Source organism: Dermochelys coriacea, chromosome 15, assembly GCF_009764565.3.
Source record: "Dermochelys coriacea isolate rDerCor1 chromosome 15, rDerCor1.pri.v4, whole genome shotgun sequence".
Classification (NCBI taxonomy): domain Eukaryota; kingdom Metazoa; phylum Chordata; order Testudines; family Dermochelyidae; genus Dermochelys; species Dermochelys coriacea.
In genome coordinates this window covers 2,047,322-2,066,345 of record NC_050082.1, presented here as the reverse complement: position 1 = coordinate 2,066,345, position 19,024 = coordinate 2,047,322, and the positions used below count along the sequence as shown (strand labels likewise).

Genomic DNA, 19,024 nt, shown 5'->3' with positions numbered 1-19,024 from the left:
TAAACTTGGGTGAAAGCAAAGTATTGTAATATGGCTACCTGTAAATATATATGCCTAGGGACAAAGAATACAGTCCATACTTCGAGGATGTGAGACTCTATGCTGGGGAGCAGTGACTATGAAAAAGGTTGTGGTGGATAATTAGCCGAATGTGAGTTCCCACTGTGAAGCTGTGGCCAAAAAAACGAATGTGATCCTGGGATGCATAAACAGGGGAATTGTGAGCAAGAGCAGAGAGGTGGTTTGACCTCTGTGTCTGGCACTGGTGCGACCGCTGCTGGAATCCCGTGTCCCGTCCTGTGCCCACAGTTCAAGAAGGATGTCGAAAAATTGAATAGGGGCCAGAGAAGAGCCACGAAAATTATTAAAAATTGGAAAACCTGCCTTATAGTGATAGACTCAAAGAGCTCAATCTATTTAATTTAACAAGGAGAAGGTTAAGGGGTGACTTGATGACAGACTATAAGTACCTACACGGGGAACAAATATTTAATAATGGGTTCTTCAATCTTGCAGAGAAAGATCTAACACAATCTAATGGCTGGAAGTTGAAGCTAGAAAAATTCAGTTTGAAAATAAGGTGTAAATTTTTAAGTGAGAGTAACTAGCCATTGGAACAATTTACCAAGAGTTGTGGTGGATTCTCCATCACTGACCAGTTTTTTAAATCAAGACTGGATGTTTTTCTAAAAGCTCTGCTCCAGGAATTATTTTGGGGCAGATCTCTGGCCTGTGTGATACAGGAGGTCAGACTCAATGGTCCCTTCTGGCCTTGGAATCTATGTATATTAGCAAATTTTCAACCTTCCTGGGACATAGGGAAGTATTATTCCCCTTTTGCAGATTGGACCTGAGGCACAGAGAGGGAAGTGACTTGCCCAAGGTCATACAAGAACTCAGTGGTGGAGAGCTGGGAATTGAAGATCGATCTGCCGAGTCCCAGTTTGGTGCCTTAACTACACAACCTCCTTGCTGTAGGTGGCCCTAGGTCCTGTTGCTGCAAAGTACATGTAAACGCAGGTCTCCATAGCTATGTATGGGGAGGACTAAGAAGTGCAGTCTAGTGGTGAGACTCGGGACTGGGAGCGAGAACCTATGGAGTTTTGTGCCAGAGCTGGGATTTGAAAACCTCTATAGCTTTGAGCGAGTCTCTCGCTCAACTTCTCACCTCGTACCTCAGTTTCCCCATCCGTAGAACAAGCCTAATGCTTGGCATAGTGAATGGATGGTGGGGAGTGCCAAGCAGGGTGACTGGACTCTCCATATCCTGTATAATAGTCAGTCGCAAAGCTGCTGCTGACAGCTCAGCTGGAGCTACAACCAGTCCTCACCACAGTAACCGACTGTAATGTCCCAAACACGATGGGGATTTTGAGTGGGGAATGCATGGCAGGAAGTGAAATCTTGAACCAAGCAGTTTCCTCCACACCCTGAAAAAGACCAGCAGAGGATAGGTGTAGTAACACCACCATGACCAGGGATCTTTTCCTTGAGACGTTAGGCCTTATTTAAAAGAGAGCGTTGCCATCCAGGGAGGCTAGGTGTTGGTGGCACTAACAACCTGTGGCTGTGATCTCATCAGATTTCATAAGCTAAACAGAGGTGGGCCTGGTCAGCATGAGGATGGGAGACCTTGAAGAGAAACCCAGGTGGTGCTGCAAGTGTCAGCATTGAACCAATGTCCTGTTATGGTGTTAGGGAGCGCTGTGCTGTTTGAGGTGCCAAGAGGCAGTGCAGTCTGCAGGACTCAGGAGGTCCTAGGTTCTAGTCCCAACTCTGCTACTCTTTTACTGTGTGACCTTTGGCAAGTGAGGGAAACTGAGGCCCCTCTGTAAAAAGCGGATGGTAATAGTGCTGTGACCTAGGCAAGTATAATTTAGAGTTAATTAGTTAAATGATTATAAAGTGCTTGGAACATAAAACACTATAGAAATAATCACTGTAGTGCCCCAGCTAAATTCTAGCTTGAATCATCGCATTCTACCTCCCTAAATTCCTGCTGCAGCTTTAAGTGGATACAGCATTCTTTTGCACTTCCTGTTTTGCAGTGTTATGTTTGGTTGCTGTGTGCTGCCAGGTTACACCCCAGAAGTGGCTGCATATTTGCAGTGGATGTAATGGTTCCTCTAAAGTCTGATTGGTAAAACCAGACATAGTAATACTATAAGCAGTGAGTTAGTGCCACTGCAGGCCTGCTTGGAGAGAGAGGGAGCAGTGTTGCTTCGAGACAGGCGTGGGTGTGCCAGCTGACTGAGCCACAATGACCCGACGGGCATTGTTTCTTTGGTGCCCTGCCAGGTGCTGAGAAGCCACGTGATGGTGCGAGTCGGTGGTGGATGGGATACCCTGGAGCACTACCTGGACAAGCACGATCCCTGCCGATGCGCTTCCCTCTGTGAGTGTGTGGGGAGAGGACTCGTCCCTTCCAGCAAGTTACCAGAGGGGCAGGGGCCAGAGAGACTCCCCCACCCCATACTCACAGTGCATGCCAGTCACTTTCACTCCTTTCCAAGGGAGCCTCATTTGTGGATGAGTTTTCTTGGGACACTGCAGCAGACCCTTCTACCGCCCCTGGTCCCTTCGGTTGGTTACTGCTCCTTGCACCTTGCTCCTCCGAGCCTACAGAGGCAAGCCTGGTTGGCCCATGCTGGCCTGAGAGGAGAGGACCTTGCAGCACTGCACTAGTGACCCCTTGTGACTGACCGTTGGCCCCCATGGCAGAGGCTCTGGCCCCCACCAGTAGCACCAGCTCCTTCCCAAGGCTAGTTCCCTTTCATGCTTCCACTGTTCTCTGGGATCAGGGCTTTGTCTCTGGCCCAATCCTGCTACATGTACAGCTCTCCTCGTCCGTTGGGGGCATCCATTGGGTGCTTGCAGCACTGGAGGATCGAGCAGGATGAGGTGATGGGGAGGCAGCAGGAAGGCCCAGCGGGGAAGGGAATGGCTGCCTGTTAGCAGGGAGGGTCATGGGGAATGTGAAGAGCCCATTGATCCCGGCCAGGCCCCGTGAAGCTCTGCTGCAGTGTCTTCCCTAAGCCAACATGCTGATGACTGTGTTCCCTCCGCAGCGCATCGTCTAATGCAGACCCGTGCCCTGGGCTTCTCCCCGCAGAAGATGGCATCTCCTGGCAGCTTCTCTCCCAGCCCCCAACCTGCCAGCCCCAGCTCCCAGCGCCACTCAGAAGGCATGAACCCCTACCGGCCAACAGAGACCCTCCACACAGGGGATAAGCGGCTCTCAGCTGGTGGGGACTTGACCCAGGCCAGGATGGACCGGTCTGGCTATCTGGCCAGGGGGGCAGGAGATCTGTCTGTCCAATCAGACTCCTCGCGGCAGATCCCCAATGTGGCATCGCATGCCAGGCAGGAGAAGCTGGAAGGGCTCCCCCCAAGGGCTGGCACAGTCCCCTCATCTGGCCGGAGCTCCTCCAGTCCCTTGAGGAGCTCCACACCACTTGCCCACCGCGACGTATCTGAGCCGAGAGCTTCAACCACTCTCAGGTAGCATGTGCCAGGCGATGCCAAGCAGGCACTGTGCCCTCCACCTATCTCTGTATCCTTAGGCCACCTGACTTGGCAAAACTTAGGGGATCTGGGAGAGATGGCTCTTGGTGTGTTCATACCCAGGGAACGGAACAGGGAAATGCCTGGTAAGGAGTTGTCCTTCGATGCCCCCGAGTTGGCAGAGGCTGTGGGTGTGGGCAAGGCGCAGGTTATGTCCACAGAGTACAGACATGGCTGGGGATCTTCTTTTCCCCCCCCATGCAATACGGCCAGGATTCACCCCCTGCCTTGCGGGCCAGTGAGACCCACACATGGTGTGTCTTGGGACAGGGTGTCCCCCAGCTCCTGAAGGTAATAGACTGCCAACCCATTGTGCTATGGGCAGACTCTCACTCCCTATCTCTGTGCACTGAGAATCCCCTGCACTGTCCTGGGGAAACTGGCTCTGCCCCTCCCTACCCTGGGGCATCAGGGGACCTCGCTCCCAGGGGTGTGTCTGGGCCCCAGCCTGGCACTCTCAGGGGAGGAGCGATGCAGCATCTCCAGTCTTCTGGGCACGTTTTGCTGCCAGCCCTGGAGGAGGGGCTGGGGCAGGGTGGTTGGGGGGAGATGGTGCCTGCCCGATATTTTGGGGAAGATATAGTAGGTAGGGCTGGGGTGGTTACCTGGGGGAGGGGGGACTCCAGGCTCCTTGCAGGCAGGAGGGCCTCTGTGTCAGGGGAAAACCAGCCCCTCTCCGGCCCAGTCCTGGTGGTTGCTGTCACGTCCTGCCCCTCCCAGAGGAAGAGTTGCTCCTTCCCCAACCAGCCTGCTCAGCCAGCCGGCCACTGACTCACTCCCTGGGAACCGCTGCAGGATGCGGGAGTCGAGCAGCTGCTGGCTGCCATGGCAACCACTTCCCAAACTATAACAGCTTCTCGAGGCCGAGGCCGAGCGCTCCCCATGGGCACCTTCCAGCCCCGCGCGGGCTGCTGCGGAAGGGAGGGGCCGTTGGCCTCTTGAAAGCAACATGCTCCGACCCTGTGGGTCTGGCTCCTGGGCTCTTGGTGAGGCTCCGCTCGATCCCGAGGCAAGGCAGAGATGTCTAGACCCAGATTCAAACTTTCCCCTGGAAGTTCGGAGCTGGGCGTTGAAGCTCCCCTGGGTGTGTTCTCTCTTCTAGCCCCCCACGTGGCCAGTTCGAGCTGCCTGCCCCCCTTTGCTGCCCCGACCATCATTCTCTGCTCCCCTTTTGAGCAATGAGACACCCCCTTAACTCAGCTGTGTGCTGAACCAGGATCACCCTCCTGCCCCCTTCATGTCTGGAGCTGGCAACTGCAGGCCAGTTTGCCCCAAAGAGAATCCCATGAGACACTCCCACGGTGCCTTGCTCTCTAGGCCAGTGGTTTTCAAACTGCGGGTCGTGGCCCAGTACTGGGTCGTGGCATGTCTGGCACTGGGTTGCGGTGGCTCCGGTCAGCATCGCCATCCGGGCTGTTAAAAGTCCCATTGGCGGTGCTGCCCGGCTAAGGCAGACTAGTCCCTACCTGTGCAGTCTCTGTGGCTGAGAGCTGGGCAGAGCCACTTGCATGCCTCCGTCTAGGAGCCGGACCTGCTGCTGGCCACTTCCAGGGTGCAGCGCGGTCCTCGGTGCCAGGACAGGCAGGAAGCCCCATCCCCGCTCTCCAATCCCCCACCCCAGACCCTGACCCCCTCCTACATCCTGAACCCTTCATTCCTGGCCCCACCCTGCAGCTTCACCCCTGCACCCCAACCCTCTGCCCCAGCTCTGAGCCCTCCCACCATCCCAAACCTCATCCCCAGCTCCACTGGGTTATGGGCATCAACAATTTTCTTCAACTGGGTCACCAGAAAAAAAGTTTGAAAACCACTGTACTAGAGGACCTGCCATCCCGTCAGAGTGGGCACAAAGCCATGGCAGTGTATCTTGGATTCCCAGGGCACAGGGATAGTGGGACCAGGGGCCAGGTCCACCACCTCTGCATGGTCCCATCTCTTGTGAGATTTGGGGTTTCTCTCCAAGGCCTAGTTCCAGGAGTCAGCATGTGAGGGGAGAATCTTGGCTTTCACTTGTCCGTAAAACCAAGTTTCTAGTCCGCATGGTGGCGGAGAAGCTAGAAAATGTGATCCCTAATGGCTTAACACCAGAAGACAAAGGAAGAGCCCAGACATGTTCTCTCTTAGCATTGTGTGACTTCAGAGCCAGTTCCTGGTGGTCTGGGGCCTGGCTCATCATTCTGGAGTGCTGGGAGTTGGGAGTGCTGTGCTCTGGCTGCCCACTGGTTAATCCAGCCCCTGGGGCCAAGAGATACCCATGGCAGGGCTTCCACAATACTGGGCCCACAGGAAGTTTATAGGTTTCAGAGTAGCAGCCGTGTTAGTCTGTATTCTCAAAAAGAAAAGGAGTACTTGTGGCACCTTAGAGACTAACAAATTTATTAGAGCATAAGCTTTCGTGAGCTACAGCTCACTTCATCGGATGCATCGGAAATGCATCCGATGAAGTGAGCTGTAGCTCACGAAAGCTTATGCTCTAATAAATTTGTTAGTCTCTAAGGTGCCACAAGTACTCCTTTTCTTTTTAGGAAGTTTATAGTGTCATGAAACCAAGTGCTCCTCCTCTCCACCAGCCAGGAGCTCACTTGCATTGTAGATCTATTCTTAGTTCTCCTTATCAGCTTTGCTCAGGATCAGCCTGCTGGCTTCCTGTTCTTGTGTGTGTGTGTGTGTGTGTGTGTGTGTGTGTGTGTGTGCGTGTCTAAGACCGACTCACCCATGCGATCTGGGATGTTAGAGATCACTACTGCCAAGGTATTTGTATTAAATAGCACCTAGCCGAGAGGGGACTCTATTGAAGTAAAAAGAAAAGGAGTACTTGTGGCACCTTAGAGACTAACAAATTTATTAGAGCATAAGCTTTCGTGAGCTACAGCTCACTTCATCGGATGCATTTCCGATGCATCCGATGAAGTGAGCTGTAGCTCACGAAAGCTTATGCTCTAATAAATTTGTTAGTCTCTAAGATGCCACAAGTACTCCTTTTCTTTTTGCGAATACAGACTAACACGGCAGCTACTCTGAAACCTGTCCATTGAAGTAGGCATTCTTGAAATGTGTTTTCCTTTTCCTGTTGCTAGAAACTTTCTCCAACTCAGAATTCCTCTTGGGCTGAATCTTTTTTTTTTCCCCTAGCTCAAAGGTGAATGTTTCTGGAAAGCTTGAGCTCACCTATTTTTGAAAGAGTTATTTGAGTGGGATAAAAATACTCCATGTGCCATTCAGAACAGTTGCAGTGGCGTGACTCGAAAATAGCTGGAGTGAATGACTTAAAACTTGGCTTGTTTGATAGCCTCCTTCAGGTTTACAAAGCAAGCCAGGTTTGGAGGAGGTGGATTAAGTCATAGGCGCCAACTCCAGGGGCGATCCAGGGCTAAAGCATCCACAGGGAAAAATAGCGGGTGCTCAACACCCAGGAGCAAGAGCTGGAGCGTGGAATGTGAGGAGTTCTGAGCTGCTCACAATGTCTACCCTTGGGGCAGGGAGTTTGTTTATAAACAGAGGCAGGGTGATTAAGATAACAAATTCCAGAGTAGCAGCCGTGTTAGTCTGTATTCGCAAAAAGAAAAGGAGTACTTGTGGCACCTTAGAGACTAACAAATTTATTTGAGCATAAGCTTTCGTGAGCTACAGCTCACTTCATTGGATGTTGGTCTCTAAGGTGCCACAAGTACTCCTTTTCTTTTTAAGATAACAAAAGGCTTGTCATTAAATTAAATTAAGCATGCATAGATGATCCTGAAAGCATTGCCAGGCACTACAGTTAAAAGATAGGACACAAAGAGTAGGAATAAATGGTCCATTTTCAGACTGGAGAGAGGTAAATAGTGGTGTTCCCAGTGGCTTTTACAAGGACCAGTCCAATTCAACATGTTCATAAATGATCTGCAAAAAGGGGTACACAGCGAGGTGGCAAAGTTTGCAGATGATACAAAATTACTCAAGATAGTTAAGTCCGAAACAGACTGCGCAGAGTTACTAAGGGACCTCACAAAACTGGGTGACTGGGCAACAAAATGGCAGATGAAATTCAATGTTAAATGCAAAGTAATGCACATTGGAAAACGTAATCCCAACTATCCATACAAAATGATGGTGCCTAAATTAACTGTTACCACTCAAGAAAGAGGTCTTGCAGTCACTTGTAGTACTCTGGAAGCACGAGGTTTCCAGAGTACTGCAAATTCATAAGAATCCTTCTCACTGTCCCTTTATGATCCTGAACTGCGGAATGCTCATTCACCGGCTTCAGAACACTTAAAAATTATCCCCAGTCATCAATGGGACAGACACAACTGAATAGGTAGCTGTCCTTAACGTGCATCAAGACAATACCAGGGAACTAGATGTGAATACAATTGCTGACTGTTTCATCCAGAAAGCTAGTGAGACATAATGTCTTTAAACTGGGACATTAGTGAAGACAGCTTGGGATTGCAATGATTTTAATATACTGTAATTCATGATAATGTAATTATGTAGTTCATAACAATTGAATCATTCTTAAAATAGTAAAGATACCAGTGACAGACCCATTCAATAACTAGAATATGAAAGAAGCATATAAATATGCTGAAAATAGCCCCCCCCCATTGGCAGAGTGCCCCCATCCTCACCCCCCAACACACAGACACCTCTTCAAAAGCACCCACTGGCAAAAACAAAAATCAGCACCTGTAGATTAAGTGTCTGTAGTTGTGCACGTGCTGGTTTTGCGCCTTCCTCTGCAGCGTGGGGCATGAGTCGCTTGCAGGTTTAAACTCATGTAAATGGTGTATTCTCTGTAACTTGAAGTCTTTAAATCAGGATTTGAGGTGTCTGTTACAGCAGAGGGTGAGTGGGGTTCTGTGACCTGCAATGTGCAGGGGGTCAGACTACATGATCACAGTGGCCTTAAAGGCTATGAGTCTGTCTAGGGAGCAGTGTGGTCCCATGAACAGGATGCTGGGCTGGGACTGGGTTCTACTCCTGGTTCTACCACTGAGCTGTGGGATGACCTTGGCTGAGTCACATCCCCCTCTCTGTGCCTCAGTTTCCCTTCTCACCGTTCTCTATTTAGATTGTAAGCTCTTTGGGGCAGGATCTGCCTCACGAAGGTGTTTGTACAGCACCTAGCGCAATGATCCAGATTTTGGTTGGGTGCTAATGTAATAGTAAAGTTTTAAAGGCTGCTTAGTTAGAGGCATTTGTTAGTGACAAAAGCCCTAACCTCCCCAAGCTGGGGGCCCTGCAGATGGAGGCTGTACGTGCTGCTAGTTGAATAGATCAGAAAGGTGGGTGGGTGGGGGATTCGGTGTTAAGACGGAGGAATTGGAAGTCAGGAAAGCACAGTGGCTAAGGCTTTGCCCCAGGAAGATTAGCTGTGTTATGTTGCATCATCTGTATTCCTGTATTAAATCTGGGTAGGAAAGGAAATGTGCCCCATTTAACATGGCAGGGGAAAACCTCCCCAGGCTGGAATGTGGAGCACTTGATTTCTGCATCCAGGTGAACTGGGCTGTGTTGGAATGGACAGAGGGCTCTGTGAGATGCGGCTGGCTCCAGTTGGGAGGGATCAGCAGAGAATGGGCTTCTGTTACTCCGGGCCTGTCTCTCGCGCTCCCTTCTGAGAACAAAGTGCTCCGCAGGGGCAGTTTGGTAGCCCAGGACGGAGAGGCTGGGCTCTGTGCTGCCGGCTTGGGAACTGGGGAGGGGAAAAGCTCCGGCAGATGTATCTGAGAACCGGATTTTGCTGTGGAGGCGGAGGCTGCTCTCCTGCGGGCTGGGTGGGGAACGGTGCCGCTATTCGCACTGGTAGCTCTGTGCTAAAGCACTTACGCCTCTTGTTCAACTTGTGTGAGCTGGGGCTTGACGCAGCAGCAGCCTCCAGCCAGCTCTGCGGCCAGGCCCAATTCTGGTCTCAGGCCAACTCTAGCCCGGCTTGCTGCATTGCCTTCGGCAGGGTGAGCCCTAGGAGCCGAGAGTCCAACGCAGAGCTGGGGCCTGGGTCAGAATGACAGATCCCAGCACCCCCAGCTTTGGGGAGGGAACTTTGTATCTCAGCTGTGCAGGTGCTGGACCCTCCTGAGGTGCCACCAGCCCCTGCCCTGGCAGCCCATGCTATGCAGGGAAATGTATTGTCTCCAGCAGTCTCTCCCCCTCCCCTCATGCAGTTCCTTTCCCCATCCCTGGCGGCAGATGGCACTGATATCCTTTCCTTTTTGTCCTCCCCTCTGTTCCAGACTTCGAGACCAGCTGCCCCCCAGAGCCAGACGCCTCTCCGGAGACAGTGATTCCTCCACGTCGTCCACACAGAGTGGCACCCTGGGCAGGAGGCGTGGTGAGGACAGTGCCTTGCGAACAGCGCGCAGGAAGGAGGTGGGGCGGCACATGCCCGAGGGGACCCCCAAGAGTCGGCCTTCGAGCCGCAGCCAGTCACGGGAGCGCGGGGCCTTCTTGGGGCTGAGGCCGTCGGTGGAGGCCAGGAGGGCAGAGCCAGAGGAGTGGAGCCAGCCTCGCCTGGTGAATGGGCCTGGCAGGCCCAGCCCCAGACCACGGAGCCAGGGGAGAGGTGGCGGGGAGCCAGTGCTGCTCATCAGCCGAGGGAAGGATGGGCAGCACTCCTGGGCACAGGCCAACAAAGTGAAGGAGACTGACCAAGACTCTGGCCGAGCCATCCCCAGGACCACGAGCCCTACTTGCAGGCACCTCCCTCGGGTGGGCTCCAGGAGCCCTGCGCCCACCAGTCACAGAGCATCGCTTCCTGCCAACAAACTGGCAGAGCCCTCGATACGGGCACCTCAGCAAATGCTGGGGTCTGTGAGGCAGTGTCAGGGGGCTGAGACTGAGCCAAGTGATCCTGTGAGGGAACAGCTCTCTGGGGAGACCCTCCAGGCCAGACAGTTGTCTGAGAGCTTCAGCCAGGAGCTGGAGGAGCTGGCACAGAGCTTCCGGACCCCTCTGTGCCTGGACCCCAGCCAGGAGCAGCAGCTGTACCGGTGCCTGGAGGAGGAGTTCCTGGCCAACTCCCAGATGATCGAGCTGGTCGGGGATGATGGGGAGACCCTGGGCTGCACCCACGATCCGGGACAACTCCAGCAGACCACGCCAGACCCAGGGGCCGTTGACTCTGCCTACTGCTCCTCCAGCTCCTCCTCCTCATCACTGAACTTCTTCAGCAAGCACGGCTTCCAGACAGACTTCAGTGAGCGGCCCAAAGATGACCCCAAGAGGAACCCTTCATCCCAGCGCCCATGGGCCTCCAACTGTAGCACAGCCCACACTGAGTTCCATAATGGCTCTGGCTGGAACTCCCATGTGGCCCTGGAGCCGACCACATGCTGGAGGAAGCCAGCTCTCTCGAGTTCCTCTGATGAAAGTAACTACTACACAGCCTTGAATGACCTCCAGGAGGTGGCTGAGGGAGTAGAGGGCTCCAATCTGGGCATGGATGCGACCTGGACCATCTTGGACCATCTTGCGGGCTCTGATACAGACTTGGGGCCCTCGGCCCGAGATGAGCTGACGGAGACCAAGGAAGACTCTGTGGTGGGGCCTGTTGGTGAGACAGCCCTAGATGGAATGCCACATGTACTCCAGACACAGGAGGGGGTGCTGAGGCAAAAGAAATCCCCAAAGAAACCAGGCCGAGTGCCTTCCATCTACAAGCTGAAGGTGCGGCCCAAGGCCAAGCCGCGTGTAGACACTCAGCCAGATAAGAACCCCTCCAAAATACCCACGCCGCTCAGCTACAAGACGTCTGGCACCTCACCCAAGGGGAGCCCTCCCAAGTGCCCATCTGAGCACAAGCCCTGGAGAGCCTTTCAGAGCGTCTTCTCCTCCCTCATGGAGCCGCCGCTGGGCCAGATGGAGCCAAGAGGGCCAGACGAGGATGCCTGGGCATGATGAGCTGGTAGCACTCGTACAAGATGGAGGGACCGGCCTATAGCATTCCCCACTGTTGCTCCCAGATCCCCATGTCCCACACCTGCTGCCTTAGATGTGCTGCTGTGGTGGCCCTGGCCTTGCTGCTGCTGCTGCTGCTGCTGCTGCTGCTGGGAAGGGGTGGGCGGCCAGATGCCCCAGAGTTTTTTATTTTTGAAGGTACCTCTGGATGGAGCTTCCAGTTGCGGGGCCAGATTTGGGGTCAGAGGAGGGCTGGGCAGCTGGGTGGCTTTGATTTTACTTGAGATCTCTTAAGTGAATTGCCTTTTAGGGGGACATTCCAGAGCCCTGGAAAAAGGCTAATGTCATGCCCATCTTTAAAAAAGGGAAGAAGGAGGATCCGGGGAACACAGGCCAGTCAGCCTCACCTCAGTCCCTGGAAAAATCATGGAGCAGATCCACAAGGAATCAATTCTGAAGCACTTAGAGGAGAGGAAAGTGATCAGGAACAGTCAGCATGGATTCACCAAGGGCAAGTCATGTCTATCTAATCGCCTTCTATGACAAGATAACTGGCTCTGTGGATGAGGGGAAAGCAGTGGACGTGTTGTTCCTTGACTTTAGCAAAGCTTTTGACACGGTCTCCCACAGTATTCTTGCCAGCAAGTTAAAGAAATATGGGCTGGATGAATGGACTCTTAGGTGGATAGAAAGCTGGCTAGATCATCGGGCTCAACGGGTAGTGAGGAGTGGGGAGTGGGGAGTCAGTATCAAGTGGAGTGCCCCAAGGGTTGGTCCTAGGACTGGTTTTCTTCAATATTTTCATTAATGATCTGGAGGATGGTGTGGATTGCACCCTCAGCAAGTTTGCAGATGACACTAAACTGGGAGAGGTAGATACGCTGGAGTGTAGGGATAGGATACAGAGGGCCCTAGACAAATTAGAGGTTTGGGCCAAAAGAAATCTGAGGAGGTTCAACAAGGACAAGTGCAGAGTCCTGCACTTAGGACAGAAGAATCCCAGGCACCGCTACAGACTAGGGACCGAGTGGCTAGGCAGCAGTTGTGCAGAAAAGGACCTAGGGGTTACAGTGGGTGAGAATCTGGATATGAGTCAACAGTGTGCCCTTGTTGCCAAGAAGGCCAATGGCATTTTGGGATGTGTAAGTAGGAGCCTTGCCCGTAGATCGAGGGACGTGATCATTCCCCTCTATTGGGCATTGGTGAGACCTCATCTGGAGTACTGTGTCCAGTTTTGGGCCCCAGACCACAAGAAGGATGTGGAAAGTCCAGCAGAGGGCAACAAAAATTTATTAGGGTGCTGGAGACACATGACTTATGAGGAGAGGCTGAGGGAACTGGGATTATTTAGTCGGCAGAAGAGAAGAATGAGGGGGATTTGATAGCTGCTTTCAACTACCTGAAAAGGGGTTCCAAAGAGAATCACAGAATATCCAGGTTGGAAGAAACCTCAGGAGATCATCTAGTCCAACCCCCTGCTCAAAGCAGGACCAATCCCCACCTAAATTATCCCAGCCAGGGCTTTGTCAAGCCTGACCTTAAATACCTTTAAGGAAGGAGATTCCACCATCTCCCTAGGTAACCCATTTCAGTGCTTCACCACCCTCTTTGTGAAAAAGTTTTTCCTAATATCCAACCTAAATCTCCCCCATTGCAACTTGAGACCATTACTCCTTGCTCTGTCATCTGCTACCACCGAGAACAGTCTCTAGAGCCATCCTCTTTGGAACCCCCCCTAGGTCTAGAGGATGGATCTTTTTCACTAGGAGGGTGGTGAAACACTGGAATGCGTTACCTAGGGAGGTGGTGGAATCTCCTTTCTTTGAGGTTTTTAAGGTCAGGTTTGACAAAGCCCTGGCTGGGATGATTTAGTTGGGAATTGGTCCTGCTTTGAGCAGGGGGTTGAACTAGATGACCTCCCAAGGTTCCTTCCAACCCTGATATTCTATGATGCCTGGGGGTCTTAGACCTTCCTTGGTTTCAGACCAGAATTGTTGTGGGGGTCTGGGATTGAACACCCTCAGATGTCCTCTGGGTCTTTATGTGCTTTGATCTCCAGCTCAGGGCCCCCCATCATTCTGCACTGAAACCTCAGAGGCTCTGTGGCCATTCTTCAGGGTTGTGATTGCTGTGGGGGAGGGCGTAGTGGATGGGGCACACCTCCTCTGAGCAGTAGCAGAGAGGGACTGAGCTGCACAACAGAGTCTCCGAGGGGAAGGCAGTGGAGTTGGACTTCATTTGAGTTAGGGTTGTTTTTTATGGACTCTGGGTTTGGGGCAGGCGGGGTGGGGGGAGGGTTAGTGAACTGTATTGCACATCTTTTCGGAAGCACTTGCTGGCCTCCAGCAAGCTGAGCCTCCCAGCATTAATTGACCCTAACGTACTGTATGTTTTTTAATAACATCTATATTTATAGATATAGTATATTGAGTGTCTGTGTTCTCTGCATAGACTGCTGCTTCCCTCGATGTCATCAGCCCTAGGAACGTAGAGCTGGAACTGACCATAGAAGGACTAAGGCCAATAAAAAGAATGACCCAAACCCCCCTGTCTGTCCTGGTTTGTATATTGCCAGGGTAGGGGCAGGGTGCTGGAAGAACTGGCCCTAGGACAGCCCTAAAGGTGTAATCTAGGCAGGCTTCGGCATGTCCCAGATCTATCGCCCCTCCCACCCAGCTCTGCACCCTCCCCATCAAATTGTTCTGGCATCCATGTCGTGAGGGGAGGGGGCATACTCCATCCAGAGGGAGCTGGAAGCTTGGGGATAATTCCCCATGTCATTCCTCCATCCCCTCCAGGTGCTGTTCCACCTTCCCCTCCTCAGCGGGGCTCTGTCCCTGCCAGGGGGAAGCAGCACTAGAGCTGGCTGCTTCCAGTGCTCAGAACAATGGTCTCTGCTGGCCAGAGGTGAGAACTACAGCAAAAAATAAAGCGAGGGAGAGGCGGGGGGGGGGGGGGGGATTTACTTGCTGGGATAGAGGCCAGCATCTCAGGAGGGTCCTGCCTGATGCAGGCCAATTGCCCAACATGTTCCATGCTGCTGCTCCTGACCCACCCCAGCTTTCTGCCTCCCTGAGTCCTGCCTTAGCAGCCCTAGGTCGAGAGGAGATTTTTTAAAATGTAAAGCGGCAAGGGGCTGCAGGCAGTGGGCACTGGTCAGGGGTAGAGGTCCTTCCATCATGCTCCTGTGCTAGGAAAGGCGAGTTGTGGATGCTACTATTAAGCCAGTGATCCAACTGCTGCTCCAAGAGCTGGAGTGTGGAACGAGTCCCCTGGGGGTGGGAGGGAGACGGGGGCCAGCTAAGATGACCCTACTTACATGGCCGTGGGAACACAAGTTCCATGGGTCAGGTCCCCTGCTGTGCCCTCCCAGAGAGAAGAACACCTGGGCCTGACTATCAGACTAGCTGCTCTCATCTTCAACAAGGTGAGGAAGAGACCCCCAAGAGCTGAGCCGAGCCAAGCCCCAGCCGCACTCTGGTGGTGCTGCCTGGCCCCTTCTGTATCTGATATACCCAGGCTAGAGGGCAGGGTTTGTTCTCCACACCCCCCGCACTGTAAAACAAGCGCTGTTATGTCCCAGCAGGTAGCTCACAGGGAGGGATGGGGGTGCAGTTTGCGCTATTAAGAAAGCTTTCTTGGTGCTGTCGCTGGGGGGCGTGCACACCTAGAGCAGCAGCTGTTGTCAAGGGGCAGGGTGAGCAGTGCTTGCTGTCCCTGCTGTTTTGACTATGAGAAGCTAGTTCTGCTTGTGCTAATGTTTAAAAGGGCAAGAGGAGCGAGGGAATCCTTGTAACTAACATCTGGGCTTTTGTAATGATTCCCAAACACCATGCCGCTTGCCCTGCCTTTTCTCCCAAGGAGGGGCTTCAGGCTGTGCCCTCTCCCCGCTCCCCCATCCAAGCCATCCCATTTTAGGGGCATTTTCCTGATAAGCCAACTAAATTTTCCACTAGCTGGTGATGCTATCTCCTCACCCCCCTATTTTGAACCAGAGTAATCCTTAAACAGGAGCTATTAACAAACAAAAACTACAGCCACCTCCCCCACGTCCCCCCCGCCATCTAATAGTCTTCAAGTCCCAGTCTTATCTCCCTTGTTAACTAGGGTGCACACGGCCTGTGTCCAGCACACAGCTAATGGCTGAAGAGTATATTGCAAACCAACATCTCATTACAACCCCCAAAGCAAGGTGGGATGCCCCGGCCCTCATTTCTGGTTTTGGAAGCCAGGCCCTGGAAATTGTGGGGTGTCAATGCCCAAGCCCCCTTTGGCTCAGTGCCAGGTGTAGGTATCAGGCAGTGCTATAGCAGTGAGGGAACCAGCAGGCCCCAGAACAACAGCCCTCCCCCCCAATGTATCCCACAAGTCAAGATGGACAAACACAGCCGGCTCCTGTAGCAATTTTCCTGTGTTTGATGCTCCTCCTCTCCCCCCCCCCCCCCAAGTGCAGCAGTTTGGCTCCCAGGAGAGGAACAGAGCATAAGAATAGCCCTTAGGAGTAGTGAGGGCCTGACCACAGGGGCTGGATGTCCAGCCGGGTGGAGGGAGGCGCCTTCAATGGGAATATTGGGGAGGGGTGCTGAACTCGCGAGAGTGGAGGATCTGGACCAGTTGGCCAGAATCAGGCTGGGGAGCGTGATCAGGCCAAGGCTGGGAGCAGCTACTCCAGGTGAGAAAGAGAGATGCTTCCCCCGGCCCCGGTCTCAGTAGCTCCTGCCTATCTATGACATGCTGCCTAGCCCCAGGCCCCATGACCCTGCACCCCCCCCCCGCCAGGGTCCCCCCTGGGGACCATGTTTAGTGCAGTACATTTGGTTTCACACCCCTCCCCTTCCGTCACCTCTGCCCTCAGCACCACCCCAAACTGAGCCTCAGGTAGCTGGAAGGCAAAATCCAGCCCCCACCCCCCGCCGGCCAAAGGGAGGGTCAGTCTGCCCCACTGTGGAAACCAATCTAGAGGACTGTCCCCATACCCGCGTCTATCATCGGGGTGGTTGTTAGCCCCTTAAAAACTACCCAGCTAGGCTGTGGGGGTGTAAACAACCAGGGTATTTATTAAAACCATCAACTGTTGGAAGCACGGTGAAGCCGAGGTGAACCAACGCAGGCAAAGCAAGGCCCCCCCCAACCGGTGCTATACGGAAAGTAAATGCCCAGCAGGGTGCTGTGACGGTGGGTACGTTCCTTCCCCTAGGATGGGGCCAGGGACGAGGATGGAGGCTCAATGGACCACGCCCCTGTCCTGCAGCTCCAAGGCCCCTCACGACACCAGGACAACTCCAGCCTCGTCCAGGAAGGTGGAACCCCCAGGTGAGGAGGGACCTCCGTCAGGCGCTGACGGCTCTGCCCCAGCAATGACTCGGGGGGGGGGGGGGGTTGGCCTTGGTGAACGAGTGGCAGCTGGTGACTCTCCACATGCAAGTGAGAATCAGCCTCCCGCACCCAGGCAAACGGGTGCGGTGCTCAGCTTACTCCTCTGAGGTGCTTGCTGTGCTCGCCAATGGCTGCAGCAGCCGCCCGCCCCACCGGATTCTGGCACTCCCCGGGCAGCCCCTTCCCGCGCTGTACTGCGCCAAGCACAGGTCACGGGGTCCCGCCTTTCGGTAGAGAGGGTGGAAACTACTCCGGAGGAGGGGGGAAGACGGGCAGCCGAGATGGATGCCCAGTTGTTGTTTGGGCATTTCAAGATGCTGCCCCCCCCCACGCCCTGGGACTGAACCGCTTTTCGTCAGGCCATCACCTTCGCAACCGGCTAGCACCTGCTCTGGTGGCTTTGGCTTCTAGCCTGCCTGGGTTGAAAGCTGTGGCTGCCAGGGAAAGGCCTCAGTAATTCCTGCTCAGTGCCCTGCCTCAGCCCAGCCTCTTTGCACCAGAGTTGATGGCTGGGCAACGCTTTGGGCTCATTCAGGATAACAGGTGCTCTCGAAGTGGGCATGTTTGTTACTGGATCTAGTGCGTGGGTGGGCAGAGTGTGCCACGGTCCCTTCCCCTGCCCTGCGGGCCAGCCTGCCCTGCTTTAGCGGGGAGTGCTAGCCTGGGGCGGGGCCCTCTGGACTTTGACGGAGAGGGGGAAGGGGGAGCCTCAGGCAGACGGGGTCGGGCTAGCCTCCCCCAGCCGTGGGTTCACACACTGCCCATGCTCCCTATCCAATACACCAGCCTCTCTCTGCTGCATGCTGCACAAAGAGCAGCCTCTGATAGATGGGAGCACACCAAGGCCAGTTTGAGTCCCAGGAAGTTGGGAAGGCTGTCATGGTTGACAGCATGAAAATCAGCAGAGAGGTCTGGAAGGATGAAGAAAGCAAAAGAATGAGTCAGAGGAGAGGAAAGCACATAACCCCTAAGGGTGGCAGGTGCTACCCCAGGCTGGGTTGTACAGCAATGGCTGCTGTCAGCACATTTAACTGAAAATCATTTCATAGAATATCAGGGTTTTTAAGGGAACTCAGGTGATCATCTAGTCCAATCCCCAATTTTTGCCCCAGATCCCTAAATGGCCCCCTCAAGGATTGAACTCACAACCCTGGGTTTAGCAGGCCAATAGCTCCCCCATTTGTCATTTTTTTGTTCAGCGTTTGAGGAAAAAGGAAGGAATTAGAAAGCGCCATGTGAGTATCAGATGTGATTATACATCAAATTCTTAGGGTTTCAGCTGTAATTCAGGCCAATTCCAGAACAAAGCACAGAAATTGCATCCAGAGAGTCCATAACATGGACGATTATTGTCATGATTTGTATTGGACCCCATCTGTGTGCTCAGCACATATGCCAGTAAATGCAGTCACTGAGCCAATGTGCAGAAAGTGCAGAGTGCCCTGGCTAAGATGGCTCAGATATTTAAGTATGAAGTGTACAGTTATTAAGCACATGTTAATATATATGAGTAGAGGTGCTGATTGCAACAGAAGTTTTACCTGATTAAGGACTAGAAGAATTGACCCTCCAACTTTTTTTCAAGAGGAAGAGCGGCCCAGAGCTCCCGTGCCTGTTTAGAGTAGCAGCCGTGTTAGGCTGTATCTGCAAAAAGAACAGGAGGACGTGTGGCACCTTAGAGACTAACACATTTATTTGAGCATAAGCTTTCGTGAGCCACAGCTCACTTCATCGGATGCAACTTCATCTTTAAGGTGCCACAAGTACTCCTTTTCTTTTTGCGTGCCTGTTTAGTTTCCTTTCCTGCCTGCAGTGGCCCTGATATGCCTCAGAAAATGAAATTTTTTTCTTAACTTTAAAATGTGAAATTTTCTTGCTGCTTGGTTTGAAATATTCTCCTGTGAGACGGGCTGGCGGTAGGGGAGCGGTGAAAGTAAAGGCTGGTTTGTGCACTCCCTCAACGCCTCAGGCGGCAGAGCGAGTTTATACTAGCAGCACGTCCATCGCGGATGAGCAGCGCTGTAGGGCAGCTCTCGCTAGGTCTTGTGGGACGGGGGGTGAGCGGAAGGCATTCTGGGTCCCTGCTCAGTGCCCCCTGCTGCCCTGCGTCATGTCTCAGGAGCCCCATTACTTCCTGGTTTCTTCCGTGGCATTTTTTTTTAAAACCCTCCTGCTCTCTGGCTGCTTTCCCCGGAAAGGGAGC

General features: G+C 53.2%; 1 protein-coding gene across 4 annotated transcripts in view; it reads left to right on the top strand.

The window, feature by feature from the left end:
• The window catches only part of GAS2L1 (growth arrest specific 2 like 1), a 38,282-nt gene extending 26,396 nt beyond the window's left edge, over nt 1–11,886 (top strand). For all 4 annotated transcript variants that reach the window (XM_038373479.2, XM_043498173.1, XM_038373480.2 and 1 more), the window contains 3 exons: nt 2,299–2,395; nt 3,069–3,501; nt 9,783–11,886. In XM_038373479.2, the coding sequence (XP_038229407.1) occupies nt 2,299–2,395; nt 3,069–3,501; nt 9,783–11,445 (2,193 nt within the window). In that variant the 3' untranslated portion in view covers nt 11,446–11,886. The remainder of the gene's footprint in view (nt 1–2,298; nt 2,396–3,068; nt 3,502–9,782) is intronic.
• Nucleotides 11,887–19,024: the final 7,138 nt, after the last annotated feature.